The following is a 15231-nucleotide window of genomic DNA, read 5'->3' on the forward strand; positions in this document are numbered from 1 at the left end:
AGTCGCCCGCGCCCCCCCTGACATGCCTCTGTGCCCCCCCAGGGGGGCGCGCCCGACTATTTGAGAAACACTGGTCTAGTGGTATGACTCTTACATAAATTGTGAGAGGCCCAGGTTGAAACCCTGGACGACTCATTTCAGTGTTTTGGGGGAAGTGGTGATTCTGCTGGCAAAGCTAATAATAATAATAATAATAATAATAATAATAATAATAATAATAATAATAATAATAATAATAATAATAATAATAATAATAATAATAATAATTATAATAATAATTATAATAATAATAATTATTATTATTATAATAATAATAATAATTATAATTATTATTATTATTATTATTATTATTATTATTATTATTATTATTATTATTATTACTTGCATTCCAAGAGGTTCCTTGCACCGTTGGTGCTCAGACCAATAATAATATAATATAGTAATAATAATATTAACAGTAATTATCTTTCTAAAACTGCTGTTAGGGTTTGTTTTTTTAAATTTCTCATCAACAGCATTAACAAAAATAATAATAATAATAATAATAAACCCATGGATTTTAAGAGGTTTCTTACACTGTTGGCATTTGGATCCAAATAAAAAGATAATAATACTATTAATGAACTTACAATAATTAAACTTCAACAGCAACAAAAATTGTGAGGTCCATGTTCAACTTTTGCGCTGAGATAGTAAACTATTCGGATAGTTGTTTTTTTTTTAAATAGACTCTTTAATCTCTAAATGCGAGTATAAAGAATGAGTTTTGTGGTAAATCGTGTCCTGGCTGCAGCCCGTTAACGGGGCTGAGCCAGATTAAAGCGGGTGGGTTTATTTGGAGAGGCTCTGGAACTGCAGGTTGGTGGAGGACAGCAGAGAGGGGAGCACAGACACATTATCCTCTCAGGCTTTACTTAAGCTATCTGCTGCATCTTTTCATATTTCTGATCCCGCAGCACTAAAATGGCCTTGACCCAGGAGTCTCTTCTGTCTTTTTTACTGGAACACGGAGGCAAAGTGAGGAACTCTGAGCTGCTGAACAACTTCAGGAGTCACATCAGCTGCAGCGATCCTGCGGAAAAGCAGCACAATAGGGACCTTTTTAAGAAGTTGGTGAACAGCGTCGCTGTGGTCAAACAGATAGACGAGGTGAAGTTCGTGGTTGTGAAGAGAAGGTACCAGGACTTCGTAAAAGATTTGACGCACGATGTTGCGCAGAAAACGCAGCTGGATTGTAGTTTCTCGAGCCAAAACACGAGCTTTTCGTCTCCTCGTGGAGCCGAGTCAGCCAGGGCGGTTTACGCAGACTTTGAAGACAATAATGTGCGCAATCCCTCCAGCCTAAATGGAAACTATTGCAGTGATGCTAAATGTGCGCCAGTGGAGAGCATGCGGAAAAAGAGGCAGCTATCAAGAAGTGTTAGCAGTGCGGATACGACTACTGTCAGAGTCCTGAATATCTCCAGAGATCAGGCGAGCCGATCTGAAGCTGTGTTCGCTGTCATAGCGGTGAAATCACCTCAGAGAGCCTCAGCAGCACAGGACGGATCACATTCCCAAGTGCATCGGCCAAAAACTATCAGCTTGGGAAGCAAAGTTTCTTCAAGATACGTACAGGCTCTGAATTTGGCAGCTTGCAAGAAGGATGCATTAAGAGAATCACAGCTTTGGAAAAACAGGCAGAAAGAGGACACAGGTTGTCCCCAGGTGAGGCCCCAAAGTAAGACCACAAAATCAGCAGATGATGCAAAGGACTGTGAGTCTGTGCCTCTGGAGCCACTAGCTCATGAGTGGTTGGTGAAATGTGCAGCTGGACTCTGGGGACAAGTATATGCCCTGCTGCTGAGGGACACAAGCTTGGCCCAGAAGAAAGACTTCATGTCAGGCTTCACTGCTCTGCACTGGGCTGCCAAGGACGGAAACAGCCAGATGATGCACGAGATCCTGGACTTCTGCAAGAAAAGAGGCACATGTGTGAACATCAACAGCAAAGCACACGGAGGATACACTCCATTGCATATCGCAGCCATACACGGCCAAACTGAGGTGATGCTTCTGCTGGTGCAAAGTTATGGAGCCAGTGTGAACAAGAGGGATAATGATGGCAAGAAGGCCTTCCACTACCTGGGCAAAGGAGCGTCAGCTGAGCTCAGAGCAATTGTGGGAGGCATGAAGCCGAGCAGGGAGAAGACAGAGGATGAGGAATACAAGGAGCAGACGAAAAGCTTCAACACCATCAGTAAACTGTTCCAGCCTCACATGGGGAAGAAACAAAAGACTAAGTTTGCCCATGACTGGTGAGATGTACAAGATTAAAATTTGTAGGAGTAAATGCTTTTTCCATGTTATATTACATTACTAATGCTACATCACTTAGAGTCTAAAAACTGGATTGCAAATATGCTCTTATTGCATAGCCTTGTACAGTGTATCACTGTTGGATGTACTATTTATGAATGATATTTATAATTTTCTTTATTCCCCTTTAGTTGGATTTCATGCATTAACAAATAACATGTTACTTTGCGGGGCTGCACAGTGGCGTAGTGGTTAGCACTTTCGCCTTGCAGCAAGAAGGTCCCTGGTTCACGTCCCGGCTTTCCCGGGATCTTTCTGCGTGGAGTTTGCATGTTCTCCCTGTGCACGCGTGGGTACTCCGGCTTCCTCCCACAGTCCAAAAATATGCTGAGGTTAATTGATTATTCTAAATTGCCCGTAGGTGTGAATGTGAGAGTGCTTGTTTGTCTTTGTATGTAGCCCTGCGACAGACTGGCGACCTGTCTAGGGTGTCCCCTGCCTTCGCCCGAGTCAGCTGGGATAGGCTCCAGCCCCCCCGCGACCCTAGTGAGGATTAAGCGGTGTATAGATAATGGATGGATGGATGGATGTTACTTTGCACTTATTTAACTTAATTTTCTTATTTTCTTACTAGTAACACCAACAATCTGTCATAGTCACATATTGTCATTATCCTAACGTGCAGTACATTTTTAGATGTCACTTTTTGATACCTGATTGTAAAGTATGAGGGAATATTGAAAATGGACCACACATGGTCACAGCAGGTCACATATTTACGATAATCTAACAAGGATTTTTCTGGCAGAGAATTCACCTTTGACAGTGAGCACAATCATTTCAGTAACAGTAGTGAGTTTGTGCTGCACATTTTGACAGAAATCTGTGCATTTTCTTGATATTTCTGACTATTTGATAAACAAAAATGTCTACTACACTTGATTAAATGAAATCCCAATTAACAAAACTGGTTAAAAAGTGTTATGTTCAATTCTTATCATTTTGGCAATGGTGATTTTAGATTGGAGCTGATGCCAAACTTTCCTCTATGCAGGATAACCCTGTCTGATCATCCAAATGTAATCATCCAATTAAATCATCATCATTTATAATAAATAAATAAATGAATGAGGGGGGCTGCACTGGGTCAAGAACAGTAACTTTGGTAGTTTAAAATGTGGCAAAAATATAAATTTGACGTGTTCTTTAAGGCTCCAGACAGTAGTCGGTAAAGATTAAAAAATACCAACCATCCCACTTCTGGGTTTACTCATGTTTTAATTTTTGAAAAATGTTACATTTAAAACTAGAGTGCCTCTGATACAAAGGACTCCCCTTAATATTAAGTAGGACAGTCACTATTTTTCAATCTTGAATCAGCTCATGTCTTCAAGGCAAATGTAGCAGAGCAAAAACATTCAGTAAATAATGATAGTTTTTATAAAATACTAAAAACTATCTCTCAACTACATTACATGTGAAGAGGGACCTACAAGGAGCCGTTTATGCAAAGCAGTCAGTGCTGAAATGTTTGCATTATCAATTTCTTTTGTAATCTTGAAGCTGCGATGGGTGAAGGTGGCCTCCTTTTGTGGCACAGCATGGGCCCCATTTCTGGATTATCAGTCACATTCTCAAAACCATACAGCAATCAATTATTTTAGCAAAAACATTCTGCAGAAGGCAAGCCTGACACACATTCCCTCATATGTAAAATATAAATAAAAGAGGAAATTGTAGGATATTTTAAAGTTAATAAGTGCAGAGCATTTTCTTTTGTTTAAATATGACTAAATGCCCAGAAGACCCCAACAATACCTTAGTAAAATGCATTTTTTTGTTCTATAAATGGCTGAGTAAACTCCTTTTCCCAGGACAGACATGCATGAAACCAGCAGTCTGCCTTTTATGTTTGGTACAAAAACAGAGCAATGTTCATCCTTAAATGACCCAGTGGAAAAAAAAAAAAACAATCCCTGATGACATGAAAAGAGTTGGAGCTCAGACAATGAAGCTATGAGCAAAACCGTGCCAGAACAATGTCCTTTGTCTTGTTTGGTGGAAAAGGAGCTGCTGCATAATGACAAAGGACAGCTGCACTCACAGGAACAGTTCAACGCATTAGGTTGCTTTGTGTGTACATGTGCACATTCTTTAACGCTGCAAGAGAACTAAATGATTAGAAAAAGAGAAAGACTTCTTATGTTCCATGATCAAGACAACATTTCCAAATATCAAAGCCTCTTCAGTGAAGAGAACTGTGTTGTGTCACTTTCTGTTTGTGAAAATGTTTCAATACATCAAGTTCTTGTATATTAATGATAGTATTTGCTGTAAAACTGAACAATGAACATATTATGCATTGCATTGTTGTATGGTGTGAAACTGGGACACGTACGGCCTTGAAAACATCACAATTTTAAAACAGGTTAATCTCCTAAAATCAATGTAATCAACATAAAGTCAGAGTGAATGTTGTCTCATTATCCTGACAGCTACTGCACTAAAAGGTGTTTGATAGTTCTATGATAGGGTAGATACTTTGGACTGTACTGTTGTGGTGTTTTAGAACAAAGTAAGTCTTTACAATAAATAAAAATTGCTCTCTTTCAAATATGCAGTAATAACATGTCAATCGACTATGTTTTTCTAAGGCATAGTGTAAGCCTCACTAAACACAAAAGGCTTCAGCCATCAAAATTAAAGTGTCCTAATGTTGGTAAATTTGGGTCATTTGTTTGCTGAAAGTTTGCTAATGTTGACCAGACTAACTCAGCATAGGCCTTGTGTTTATTTGAGACAGCACTAAATAAATCACACTGTAGTGAACTGATAAAAGACTGGAAATTTGCCTCATCTTCAGCTGTGGTTTCTATTTTAGCCCAGCAAAATTTAGGATACGGTCATATTTTCATTAGCAATTTTCAATAGTTTTGCTTTACCAGGTTTAATTTTACAGGTACTACTTTTTTTTTTTACAAATACACATTTGTTTAAACCATACATGCATTTAAAAATAAATACTTAAATAGATTTGCTACTAACTAAATAGTGTAAAGTGACTACCATTGGATTATCTGCTCTGGCAAACAACCAAATTGAACTCGGCAACAAGGTGTTCTGTCAAAACCTCAGAACATACTGTGCAGACTGTAAAAATAAGAGGAGCCTCCAGTAAAAATGTCAAGTCAACTTCAAGTATTTCTCATATTTAGTACATGCAACACACTCAGAATAAATTATTCTTAAAAAATGAATGTCTGGCAAAGCCCAGCTGTGCAAAACAGGAGTTACCTCAAAGTCAACATAAAACCACATGATTGTTTAAGTGATGATGTAATAAAACTTCTTGATCTCATTGTACTAATGAAAAGACCTCTCCAGCAGACAAGATGAATATAGGCCACATTTGACAAGCAGCCTTTTAGTCATTAGTAGAGATTACGCTATTTCTTTTACTATTAGAAATTTCATTATCTGTAAAAAAGTATTGTATTTTTTCTTTAAAAGGGGGCTCTTTGTCTCCCAAGTAAGATAACTAGACTCCCAAAGGAAACAAATGTTTGGTGAAACCCAAAAAGATCTGATATTTTTCCAAGCAATATGTGGAAAAAACAAGCAATAATCAAATATATGTGGACATTGATCTGTTTGTTTCTTTCTGCAGGATCTGTGACTAAGTTCAGCCAGTAAAATATAATGTAATAGTGTCCTGTGTATGCAGTTTGTTATGAAGTGTACTTTCTGCCCTCTAGTGGCCACCTACACTTTGTTTCGTAATGTCACCCAAAGTGAACCAGAATACTGTTGAACAGTCCTACTACACAGATATTTGTTACCTTATTTAAGTGAACCATTTGACAAGAAATTACCACTGACTAAACACTATTTTTTTTCCAATAGTGCAACTTAATCCTAAAATAAAAATGTTCTATTTGCAGATAGTAAGTCAACAATAACCTTAACTGTTTACATAGTTTTTACCCCCTGTGCCTTAAAGCAGCTGAACTAGTGCAATAAATCACAGTGCAATAACTCTTGAATCTGTACATTTAGCATGGACAGTGCAGTTTTGGGTGGATTTGTGCAATATTTATTTATCTATATGTTATTTGACTATTTATTTTCATACATATATAATATATATCTTGCATAGTATATTTTTGAGATATATTTTATCTTATCTGTTGTTATCATTTTATCCCACGAAGGAGATGCACTCAAATTTCATTGTACAATATGTCCAATGACAATAAAGACATTTTATTTATTTATTTATTTTTAGCTACAATTTTCGCAATTAGCTAGCCTAATTTAGTTGAAATTATCCAACTTTGAGCAGAATTGGTTGCTGTTCACCTGGTGACAAACTCTCAACCGCTGAAACATCCGCACCCTCGTCAAGTGTTGCCTTCAAGGACTGTGATCTGATGGGGTGGCCAGCACAGAGATGCTCCTTTGATCAGAGAATATAAGCAGGCACTTTAAAATGCAGATCTATTTAAATAACACAGTGCCACAGATGCCAAGACAAAGAAAAGAGAAGGCTTTTCGGCTGTCGAATGCTAGCGTGTCAGTAAGGGCTGTAGTCATTCACTCGTATGTCCACAAGTGCACCATTTGTCATCTAAAAAATAGTTTCAGACAACATGGTACGACAGACAATCTGGTACGTGATGCTCTGAAAGCACGTGTCCAAAATGTCAACTTCGCCGAGGCCTTTAGGAAAAGTGAGACAACATTATACAAACCAGCATCAACAACCCCATTAGCCCACTCTATTGCAGATGTAACTCATTACTTGGACACCACTCTCTATCTTCCCAGTATCATTTCCAATATAGTGTGTACTTGTTTGTCTTTATGATGTTCATTCTGTTGTGGAGATGCTGTGTGTTGGAACAAGACATTTATTCTCCTACATTAAAAATAATGAATGAATATAATACAATATTACATGTTCGGTTTCTATTTGTGTTCAGTATATATCAGTCATACCTCTTGCTGTAGTTACATAATGAGCTAGCAGCTGTTAACTAGCAAACTATTAAGCTAGCATACTTCCAGCAAATATTAACTCACTGATGCAGCTTTTCTTTTACTTTTGACTTGTAATTTATACTTCTGAACATGAACTTCTGCTCCTTTACAAAGTTTTGGATGTTTATATACTCTTCATGTCATGTCACCAGACAGGCCATTATGTTTAAAGTGTACCTAGTGCTGTGCATTTATACCATAATAAAGATTACTAGAGATTAAATTTATTTTAATTCATGTAATATTTGAATTTATGGAAACATATTTAAATATTCTGTGTTTACAAAAGTACACTAAAAAAATTAACAGTTTTCAACAGTTTAATTGTATCTTTTTAAACAAGACTCACTAGTTTTTGTAGATTTTGCATTTTATTAAATTAAATTTCATTAAAGACAGATACATTTTTTAAATCACATGTTAACTGTATTTTTAAAAAAGGACAAAAACAAATTACTATTTTCACAAATAGTAATTTGTTTTCTTTACAATACGTAAATGTAAAGCTACACTATTTGTACTGGATTTAAATCAGCAAAAAAAACATAATTGTTTTATATATATTTGCTGTTTTTTATATATAGTTTTAAATCCTAAAAGAACACCACAGTTTTTAATGGTATTTTAACACCATGTCTGCTGACAGATTGTCAGTTTTTGTTTTTTTTTTTTGGTTGTTTAGTTGTTTTTTGGTTTTAGATAAAAGTCTAGCTTATTTAGATAAACCTTTTAAGGGTTTACATTTTCAAGATTTAAACATTGCATGTTTTTAAAAAATCCAAAATACCTTTGAAGGTGGAGGAAAACTTAAGCTGCTTAACTGATAGTAGTTAGCTGCATGACACTGTGGGGTCTTTAAGCAGCTCCTTCAGCAGCAGACTGAGACATCCACCCTGCAAGAAAGAGCGCTATCGCAGGTCCTTCATCCCATCTGCTATAAGACTTTACAACATCAGCATCACTGGCTGATGTTAACATAAACTGGACTACATCATTACCACCCCAAACCATAAAATTTGCACTGACATTCTTGCACTGCACATCTCTGCACTTTTGGACTTTGTTTTTATTTTTGTTTTTTCTGTTAAAAAATTTTGCCACCCTTGTATATATTGTAAATAAAGCTGCTGTAACAATGTAAATTTCCCCTGGAGTGGGGAGAAATAAAGAACTTTATCTTATCTTTATCTTGGTTGAAGATAATTTCATTATAAGCAGTCATAATTACAAAACAATGAATTCTGCTAGATTTGAACTGTTTATTTTATAGAAAAAAAGTAATTCAGGGGATCTATTCCCACCATCTAATCAAATGCATAGTTGCAAGATAAAACTTCTAATGCATAGTTTTAGAGAAACCTAAGTTTCAAAAATTATTTTTGATATTATGGGTTGACCTAATATTGGTAATTGCATCAAACTAATATTTGTGAAATCTAAACTGAAATGATTTGATTTTGTCAGCAAAATTTCAAGCTGTTTCAACACACAGCTACAGTTTTAAAAAATCAAAAAATGTCCACTATTTTGTTGTTGAATGAATCAATCTCTTCAAAATCACTACATGAACAAAAATATGAAAAAGACAAGAAAAAGAAAGGTTAAGTGGAGCAAGTTAATAGTAAAAATGTTTGGAAATTCATAAAGTCTGTGTTCACGACACATAATAAATCCTTTTCAATAACGTGGAACTGCTAGTCTTTAGTTTTTTCAGTGCATGCTACCAAGTATTTGACAGTTTTATAATAAAGTGGGTGACTTACAGGGTCGTTCAGTTCAGTCACAGTGCTCCACATTGAGCAGCAGCCTGTAGATGCTTGTGCAGACGATGGGTAGCAGGTCTCCTCTCATATAAAGTCTCTTCTTCCAACAGGGAAATGACTGATGGGGCTGATTGCTAACACCTGCGCGTGCTGATCAGCGGCGGCACGTGCGTGGTGCCGTTGACCTCGAGCTCTCGGCAGAGAGTCTCTCTGAGTTCTGACCGGTTTCGTTGTTTACGATGGAAAAACAAATGCTCATGTCAGCCGCCCTTCGTTTCTTTCGCGCTGTGATGCTGCTGCTGCTGGTCGCCTGCAGCTGTCCGCTAGTTACTTCCTCTCCGGCCGCCACCAACGCGCTGCCCACCCTGGGGGACCTCACCTACCCGTACGGCAGCATCTTCTCCCCGCTGCTCAAAGCCCTGTCGGAGCACGGAGGCTCCAGGTGGAACCCGGGCCTCAAGAAGAAGATGAAGCCCGAGCACAGGTACATGGAATATCTGACCGAGGTGTACAAGAAGTCATCCCAGGTGCAGAGGAGCGTGGACGGGTATAAAATCTACAACACCGTCCGACTGATCAAGCCCCATGACGAGTGTCCTGCACAGAGTAATGACGGTGAGCAGAGCAGCTGACAGCCAGCTAGAACTACTATCTTCTGATAAAAGTTCTGCAAAGTTCTAGCAAAGTTTTCAGTAAGATAGTTCAGACCCTGCATCCACTGCAATGGACATGACATATTTAAGGGTCTAGATCACTAAGAATCTAAATTATTCTGAATATATTTCATAACCTTTATGTCCAGGATTTTTTTTAATGGATAATTTTGGTGATATTAGTCAACACTTCATTATTTAGAGTCACATGCAAAGTTATGGAATATCTGTGAGCTGCCATAGCTAAACGCTGACAATTTGTTTATATATATTTCTCATTTGAAGTGCAATTTGACATGGTTGACCATATGTGAAATTATGATGATAGAGAGAGGCCACCAGATGCAACCATCTACCAACATCTACCTGTACTTTGTACCGCACAAACACTGCTTCAAGGCCGCTCATCGAAAATGAATGAAATGATAAAAGTATCCACAAGCTCATATCTGTTCCACTTGTTTATGTGATCAGTTGGTAGCCTCCTATGTTAAAAAAGTATGGCAATGTGTTCATGATATTTTACTGATGAAGCCTTCAAAACTGATGTCTTGATTTTGTGTTACCCAAAATCATACACATGTAAAGGTGTTCAGACCTGCACCCAGACATGTACACACTTCCAAATGTTAAAAACGCATCCTATTTTTCTTAAGTTTTAATGACATTTCACACCCATTCAGTCGTGGTGTCCATTGTAATGGACATGTAAAAACGGTTTTGAAAAATTTACTTGGCAAAAATGTAGTTTTTCCTCTACATTTCTATATCGTAGAGGAGTTAAAACTGGATTAAAAAAATTTTTGCTCAGCAGAAAAAAAAATCAGGTCTGAAGGGGTTAAAGGCAGGATAAAGTTCTCCACAGTTCTGAAAACAGTTCCTGAGGGCTGCATAGAGAATGACCTTCCTTTGTCATCATGTAACATTGTGGGAACTGTTTATAAGAGAACGTTCTCAACAGCAACATTCCCAAAACATCCACAATATTGCAAGATGTTTAACCTTTGTTAATATCTTCAATTACAGAATCATCCTCAGTCCTCTGGAAACCTCCAAACATCTTAGATGTTTTTTTTTTAATGTTGGTTTGAGAAGTTTGCTCTATCTTAGTAAACTTTAAACCTCACATGGATCATTGTTTGAAATGATAAATATCCTTTAAACCGTCTTTACATTAGATTGTTAGAACTTGTAATGTTAACAAGTGTTGTGGGAACGTTCCCCGCTTGCTGAAGTGCACACGATGTAATATTCACATTACTGAGACTCCAGGGCCAATTAAATTATTAAAAATGGCACTGAAAATATAAAATGACACCCAAAAATACTTGCTTAGGGTCGCATGCTTGAGGTTACAGTCTAATGAAAAAGTAGATAAGACATTCGTTTTCCGAATAAAGGAGGTCAGTAGCGTCACCACCTCAGTATCTCTTAAAACTTTGTAGGAATGATCTTTGACTTCTGAAACTGATATTTGCCTTTTTTAAAAGCTGAAATACTAACATTTTCATAATATATCGCCCAATGGAAACTTTCAATAAATCATCTGAGTTGGAAATTAAATAAGATGCCACTTTCAGATGTCGATATCGCTTGAAGTATGTCCTAGAATCTTCATATTTTCAGGACATGTTCAGAAGTTTTTGGCGAATGGAGAGTAAAATCTACTTTCTTTGCAATTTATGAACAAATCCTGAATCGGACAGCTCTTAAGCAAAAAGATGAGTCTTGATTGCTAGTATTTGCTGGATTCTCTTCATTCATCTGAACAAGTCCTGAAAACGTGAGAGATTTATTGAAAATTTCTCTTGAGTAAAAAAGTATGGAAATGATGGAATTTCATTTTTTAAAAAAAGATAAAATAAAGGGCAGATGTAAGTTTTGGATGCCAAAGATCATTCCTACAAAGTTTCAACAGATTCTGAGATGGTCAAGTAACCTTCGCTGAACTGACAAGGAATGACCAGGATACAACTACAGTGACTAAATATTGTAATAAAGGTATTAAAAGTCACTTTTTCAAAATGAAGCAAGATTACAAACTGCTCTGGGATCCCAGGAAACTCAAGACCCTTATTTACTGTGTGGAGGGTTCTGGCAACTTGGCAATATTTGTTGATATTGTGCCATATAGTTTCTGTCTGAAAAGAATTCCACACAGAAAATCAGTGGAAAGTTCATATTATTGCACTTCCATTTTGTTTAAGACTATTTCTCTAAGACGCTTAACCCCACCACAACCACTAACCTCTGCTAACCATGACCTAACCTAAGCCTTAAATCCAACCACAAAGAGCGATGCTACAGGAAACGCAGGTAAAAGGCAGAGCAGCTTCTACACAGCAGCAGCATAGGAGTTACAGTGTGGCCTTGTGTGTATAGTGAAGTTGTAATGTGTAGTTTGTGGTTTGCAAAGTCATTACATAGAGAATTGGAAGCTTGAGAGTGCCCGTAAACTGCTCAAGAGGAGGAAGTGAGGGTATGTCAGAAGAGTCCAGTAGCAGCTTTAATCTTGGCTTTATTCTCATTATCTGCCCAGTCTGATTTTATTTAAATTTTTTTGTTCAGTACTTTGTAACATTGCTGAGAAAAGGGATTTCTAAATACAGCTTATTATACTCTGCAGCTCTCTGGTGTCAAAGGGTGAACTTCTTAGCAGTTAGGTTCTTGAATTATGACTTTTTAAAAAAATCTAATAGTTCATATTACTATATGGAAATAAAATGACGAAATGAACATGCTTGTTAAGTCAGTCATTTTATTTAAAAAAAACAAAACAAAAAAAAAAACCTATTGACTCTTATTGAGGAATTCTCTATACCATTTGTCATGGTAGCACCTTGTCTAAGTCATTTTGGGTCATTAGGTCATTTTAAAAAGATATGATTCAAGAAACACAAACAAGTGAGTACATCTCATATTAAATCATTTTTGTGCAGTTATATTTGTATTACTTTTTAAATGATAGTCTTTAAAGAAGGGAGCTGATTTGTTTAAATTCACTTAATCCATCAAAATGAGTGTTTATACATGTTGTCTCCCCTTAAAAGTCACATGAAGGCATCTGTGACATCATTTACTTAAATTAATATGTGCACAATGCTAATGTTTTTTCTGGCTCATTAAAATTTAGCATAACCATGAGTGCGTGGACATCTTCTTTTTGGAGACCAACATGTAATGGTGTCACTCTTGCTTATGTTTTCCCTCAGAAAGTTTTATGCAGGAATTGTCCTACAGCCTTGATCAAGTAAGAAGAAAAGAGCAGCTTCTGAAGTCGGCCTTGCTCTACAATTTCAACCACGACCACTCGGCGCCTGTTACCTCTGTGTGTTACCTGAGCATCAAGGAGCAGGAGCAGTGGAACCAGTGCCAGCTGTGTCCCGGCATCCACTGCGCAGTGAACTTCACGGCCAGTGCTGACGGGAGGAGTTGGAGAAACTGGGTGGAAATCGATGTCACTGCCTTCCTTCAGCCTCTGTTAAAGTTCCAGAAGAAGAATATCCACCTGCTCATCAACGTCACTTGCCCACACGAGCCAAGAGTTAGGGCTGATGGGCACAGAAGCCCACTGGAGTTCACCCTAAGGTCCCCTCCTCTGCTTCTTTACCTCAATGACACCAGCAAAATCGCCCACCAGAGGTTACTGGACAATGCCAAAGCAGGTCAAAGGCCACCCACTACATCGAATACATTTCAGAAGCAGATGATTTTTAAACCAGAACAGAGGCGCAAGAGGAGATGGAAGAGGGAAGCCCCAAAGAGCAAACGAGGTGATAAAAGCCTGGACATCCACCTGCCTGAGCTGCTTCCGAGCTCTGAATTCCCGACAGGCGACTGTGCCTTGTATGATTTCAGGGTACGATTCAGTCAGCTCAAACTGGATCACTGGATTGTTTTTCCACCAAAGTACAACCCCAGGTATTGCAGAGGCATCTGCCCGAGGACGATGGGCTTCATTTACGGGTCGCCTGTCCACACCATGGTGCAAAACATCATCTACGAGAAGCTTGACTCCTCTGTACCCCGGCCCTCGTGTGTTCCCTCCCACTACAGCCCCCTCAGTGTCATGATCTTCGAAGAGGACGGCTCCTATGTCTACAAGGAGTTTGAAGACATGGTTGCCACCAGGTGCACGTGTCGCTAAGCTGGCTACCAAAATAGGTCTTTTGTTTTTCTTTCTTGTCTACAGGCTGAATAGAGCATCACAGAGAACCTCCTCATCAGTCATTACAGTTGAACTATTTCCAAGAATCAAATATTCTGACCAGGCTCAGTGATTTCATGAATTTATAAAGTGCATGAAAGAAGTTTGATCTGGAGCAGGTGTGTTTACTTAAACAAAGTATTTTAACATGACATAGATGCGTGGCATTTATTTCCTTTTTGTTAAGGCATGACAAAAGGTGCAAATGTATCCTGTTCTGCAGCTTACTGTTTGCATATATGGTAGTGAATATAACACACTTGAAGAAAAAAATGTGTGATGTATTATTTATTTTAAGTTCATTTTTTGTTAACTTATTTTGCGTGGGCTGTCTGTCATTATTCTTTAACACAATTGCCAAATTTCACCCTGTTCTGGACAACAAAAAAATGGAAAAAACAGACACAAACTGGTATCAAACCTTTTACATATTGTTTTATTCCTGGGGATTACAGACGGCTGTCTGAATGGCAGCTGTCTTTATAATGCCCAGAATGAAAGTTGTCAAGGTTTCAGTGTGTATTTATTACCTCTGGTCACTGAGTGACTGCATACGTGTGAACCGACCGCATGCTTATGTATTTGTACTGGTTGAATGTGCAGGTCATGTCTATTTATGCAAATTGAATGAATTCACTGTGTATCTGTGCTCAGCTAATATTGAAAAGAATGAAATTACCTAGACATTCTGTGAAAAGTTGGAAAATTAAAAGTAGCATGCATAAATGTTGTCCTTGTCTGCATACAACTGTCTGAAATGGTGCACAAAAGGAGATTTTTATTGGTATAGCTTGTGTCCTGTCAAGAGTGTTGAGTCCACTTGGCACTCCTAAATACACTTTACAGTATGCCCTTACTGTACTTTAAGTAAGATTGTGTGAGGGAGACCACTAATGAGGAAATTAGTTATCTGATACAGTACTAGAAAATATGATTTTCATAACTCAAATTTCTTTTACATTTTTTCTGATATTGATCTTTGATTGTGTTTTGCTGAATACTGGACAGTCAGGGGCATGTTGAAACTAAATACCACCAATGGTAGAAGAAGTATTCAGATTCTCTATATATGTAAGTGTATAATGCCAGACTGGAAAAATACTCCACTACAAAGTCTTGCATTCAGTGGTGCCCTATTTAAAGAAATTTATGCAGGTATCATCAGCAAAATTTGCCCAAAGCATTAAAGGTAAGATTACTTATTCTGAAGAAAAATGCTCCCCTACAAGTATATTCAGAAATCTAGTTTAAAATGAGGAACAAAATGCTA

At 37.7% G+C, this 15231-nt stretch overlaps 2 protein-coding genes across 2 annotated transcripts; both read left to right on the forward strand.

The window, feature by feature from the left end:
- Nucleotides 1-876: 876 nt before the first annotated feature.
- On the forward strand, nucleotides 877-7249 carry sowahab (sosondowah ankyrin repeat domain family member Ab). Its single transcript, XM_055016669.1, has one exon. The coding sequence runs from the start codon at nucleotides 964-966 to the stop codon at nucleotides 2299-2301; it is 1338 nt and encodes a 445-aa protein (XP_054872644.1). The 5' UTR covers nucleotides 877-963; the 3' UTR covers nucleotides 2302-7249.
- A 1958-nt stretch (nucleotides 7250-9207) lies between these two features.
- On the forward strand, nucleotides 9208-14691 carry gdf9 (growth differentiation factor 9). The gene is made up of 2 exons (XM_023268739.3): nucleotides 9208-9716; nucleotides 12967-14691. The coding sequence occupies exons 1-2, from the start codon at nucleotides 9341-9343 to the stop codon at nucleotides 13899-13901; spliced, it is 1311 nt and encodes a 436-aa protein (XP_023124507.1). The 5' UTR covers nucleotides 9208-9340; the 3' UTR covers nucleotides 13902-14691.
- The last annotated feature ends 540 nt before the right edge of the window (nucleotides 14692-15231 follow it).

The sequence above is a fragment of the Amphiprion ocellaris genome, chromosome 13, assembly GCF_022539595.1.
Source record: "Amphiprion ocellaris isolate individual 3 ecotype Okinawa chromosome 13, ASM2253959v1, whole genome shotgun sequence".
Taxonomy (NCBI): Eukaryota; Metazoa; Chordata; class Actinopteri; family Pomacentridae; genus Amphiprion; species Amphiprion ocellaris.

Coding starts and splice junctions, on each gene's coding strand:
- gdf9 (XM_023268739.3), top strand. CDS start 9,341: ATGGAAAAACAAATGCTCATGTCAGCCGCCCTTCGTTTCTTTCGCGCT. Junction 9,717..12,966: donor TCCTGCACAGAGTAATGACG/GTGAGCAGAGCA, acceptor GTTTTCCCTCAG/AAAGTTTTATGCAGGAATTG.
- sowahab (XM_055016669.1), top strand. CDS start 964: ATGGCCTTGACCCAGGAGTCTCTTCTGTCTTTTTTACTGGAACACGGA.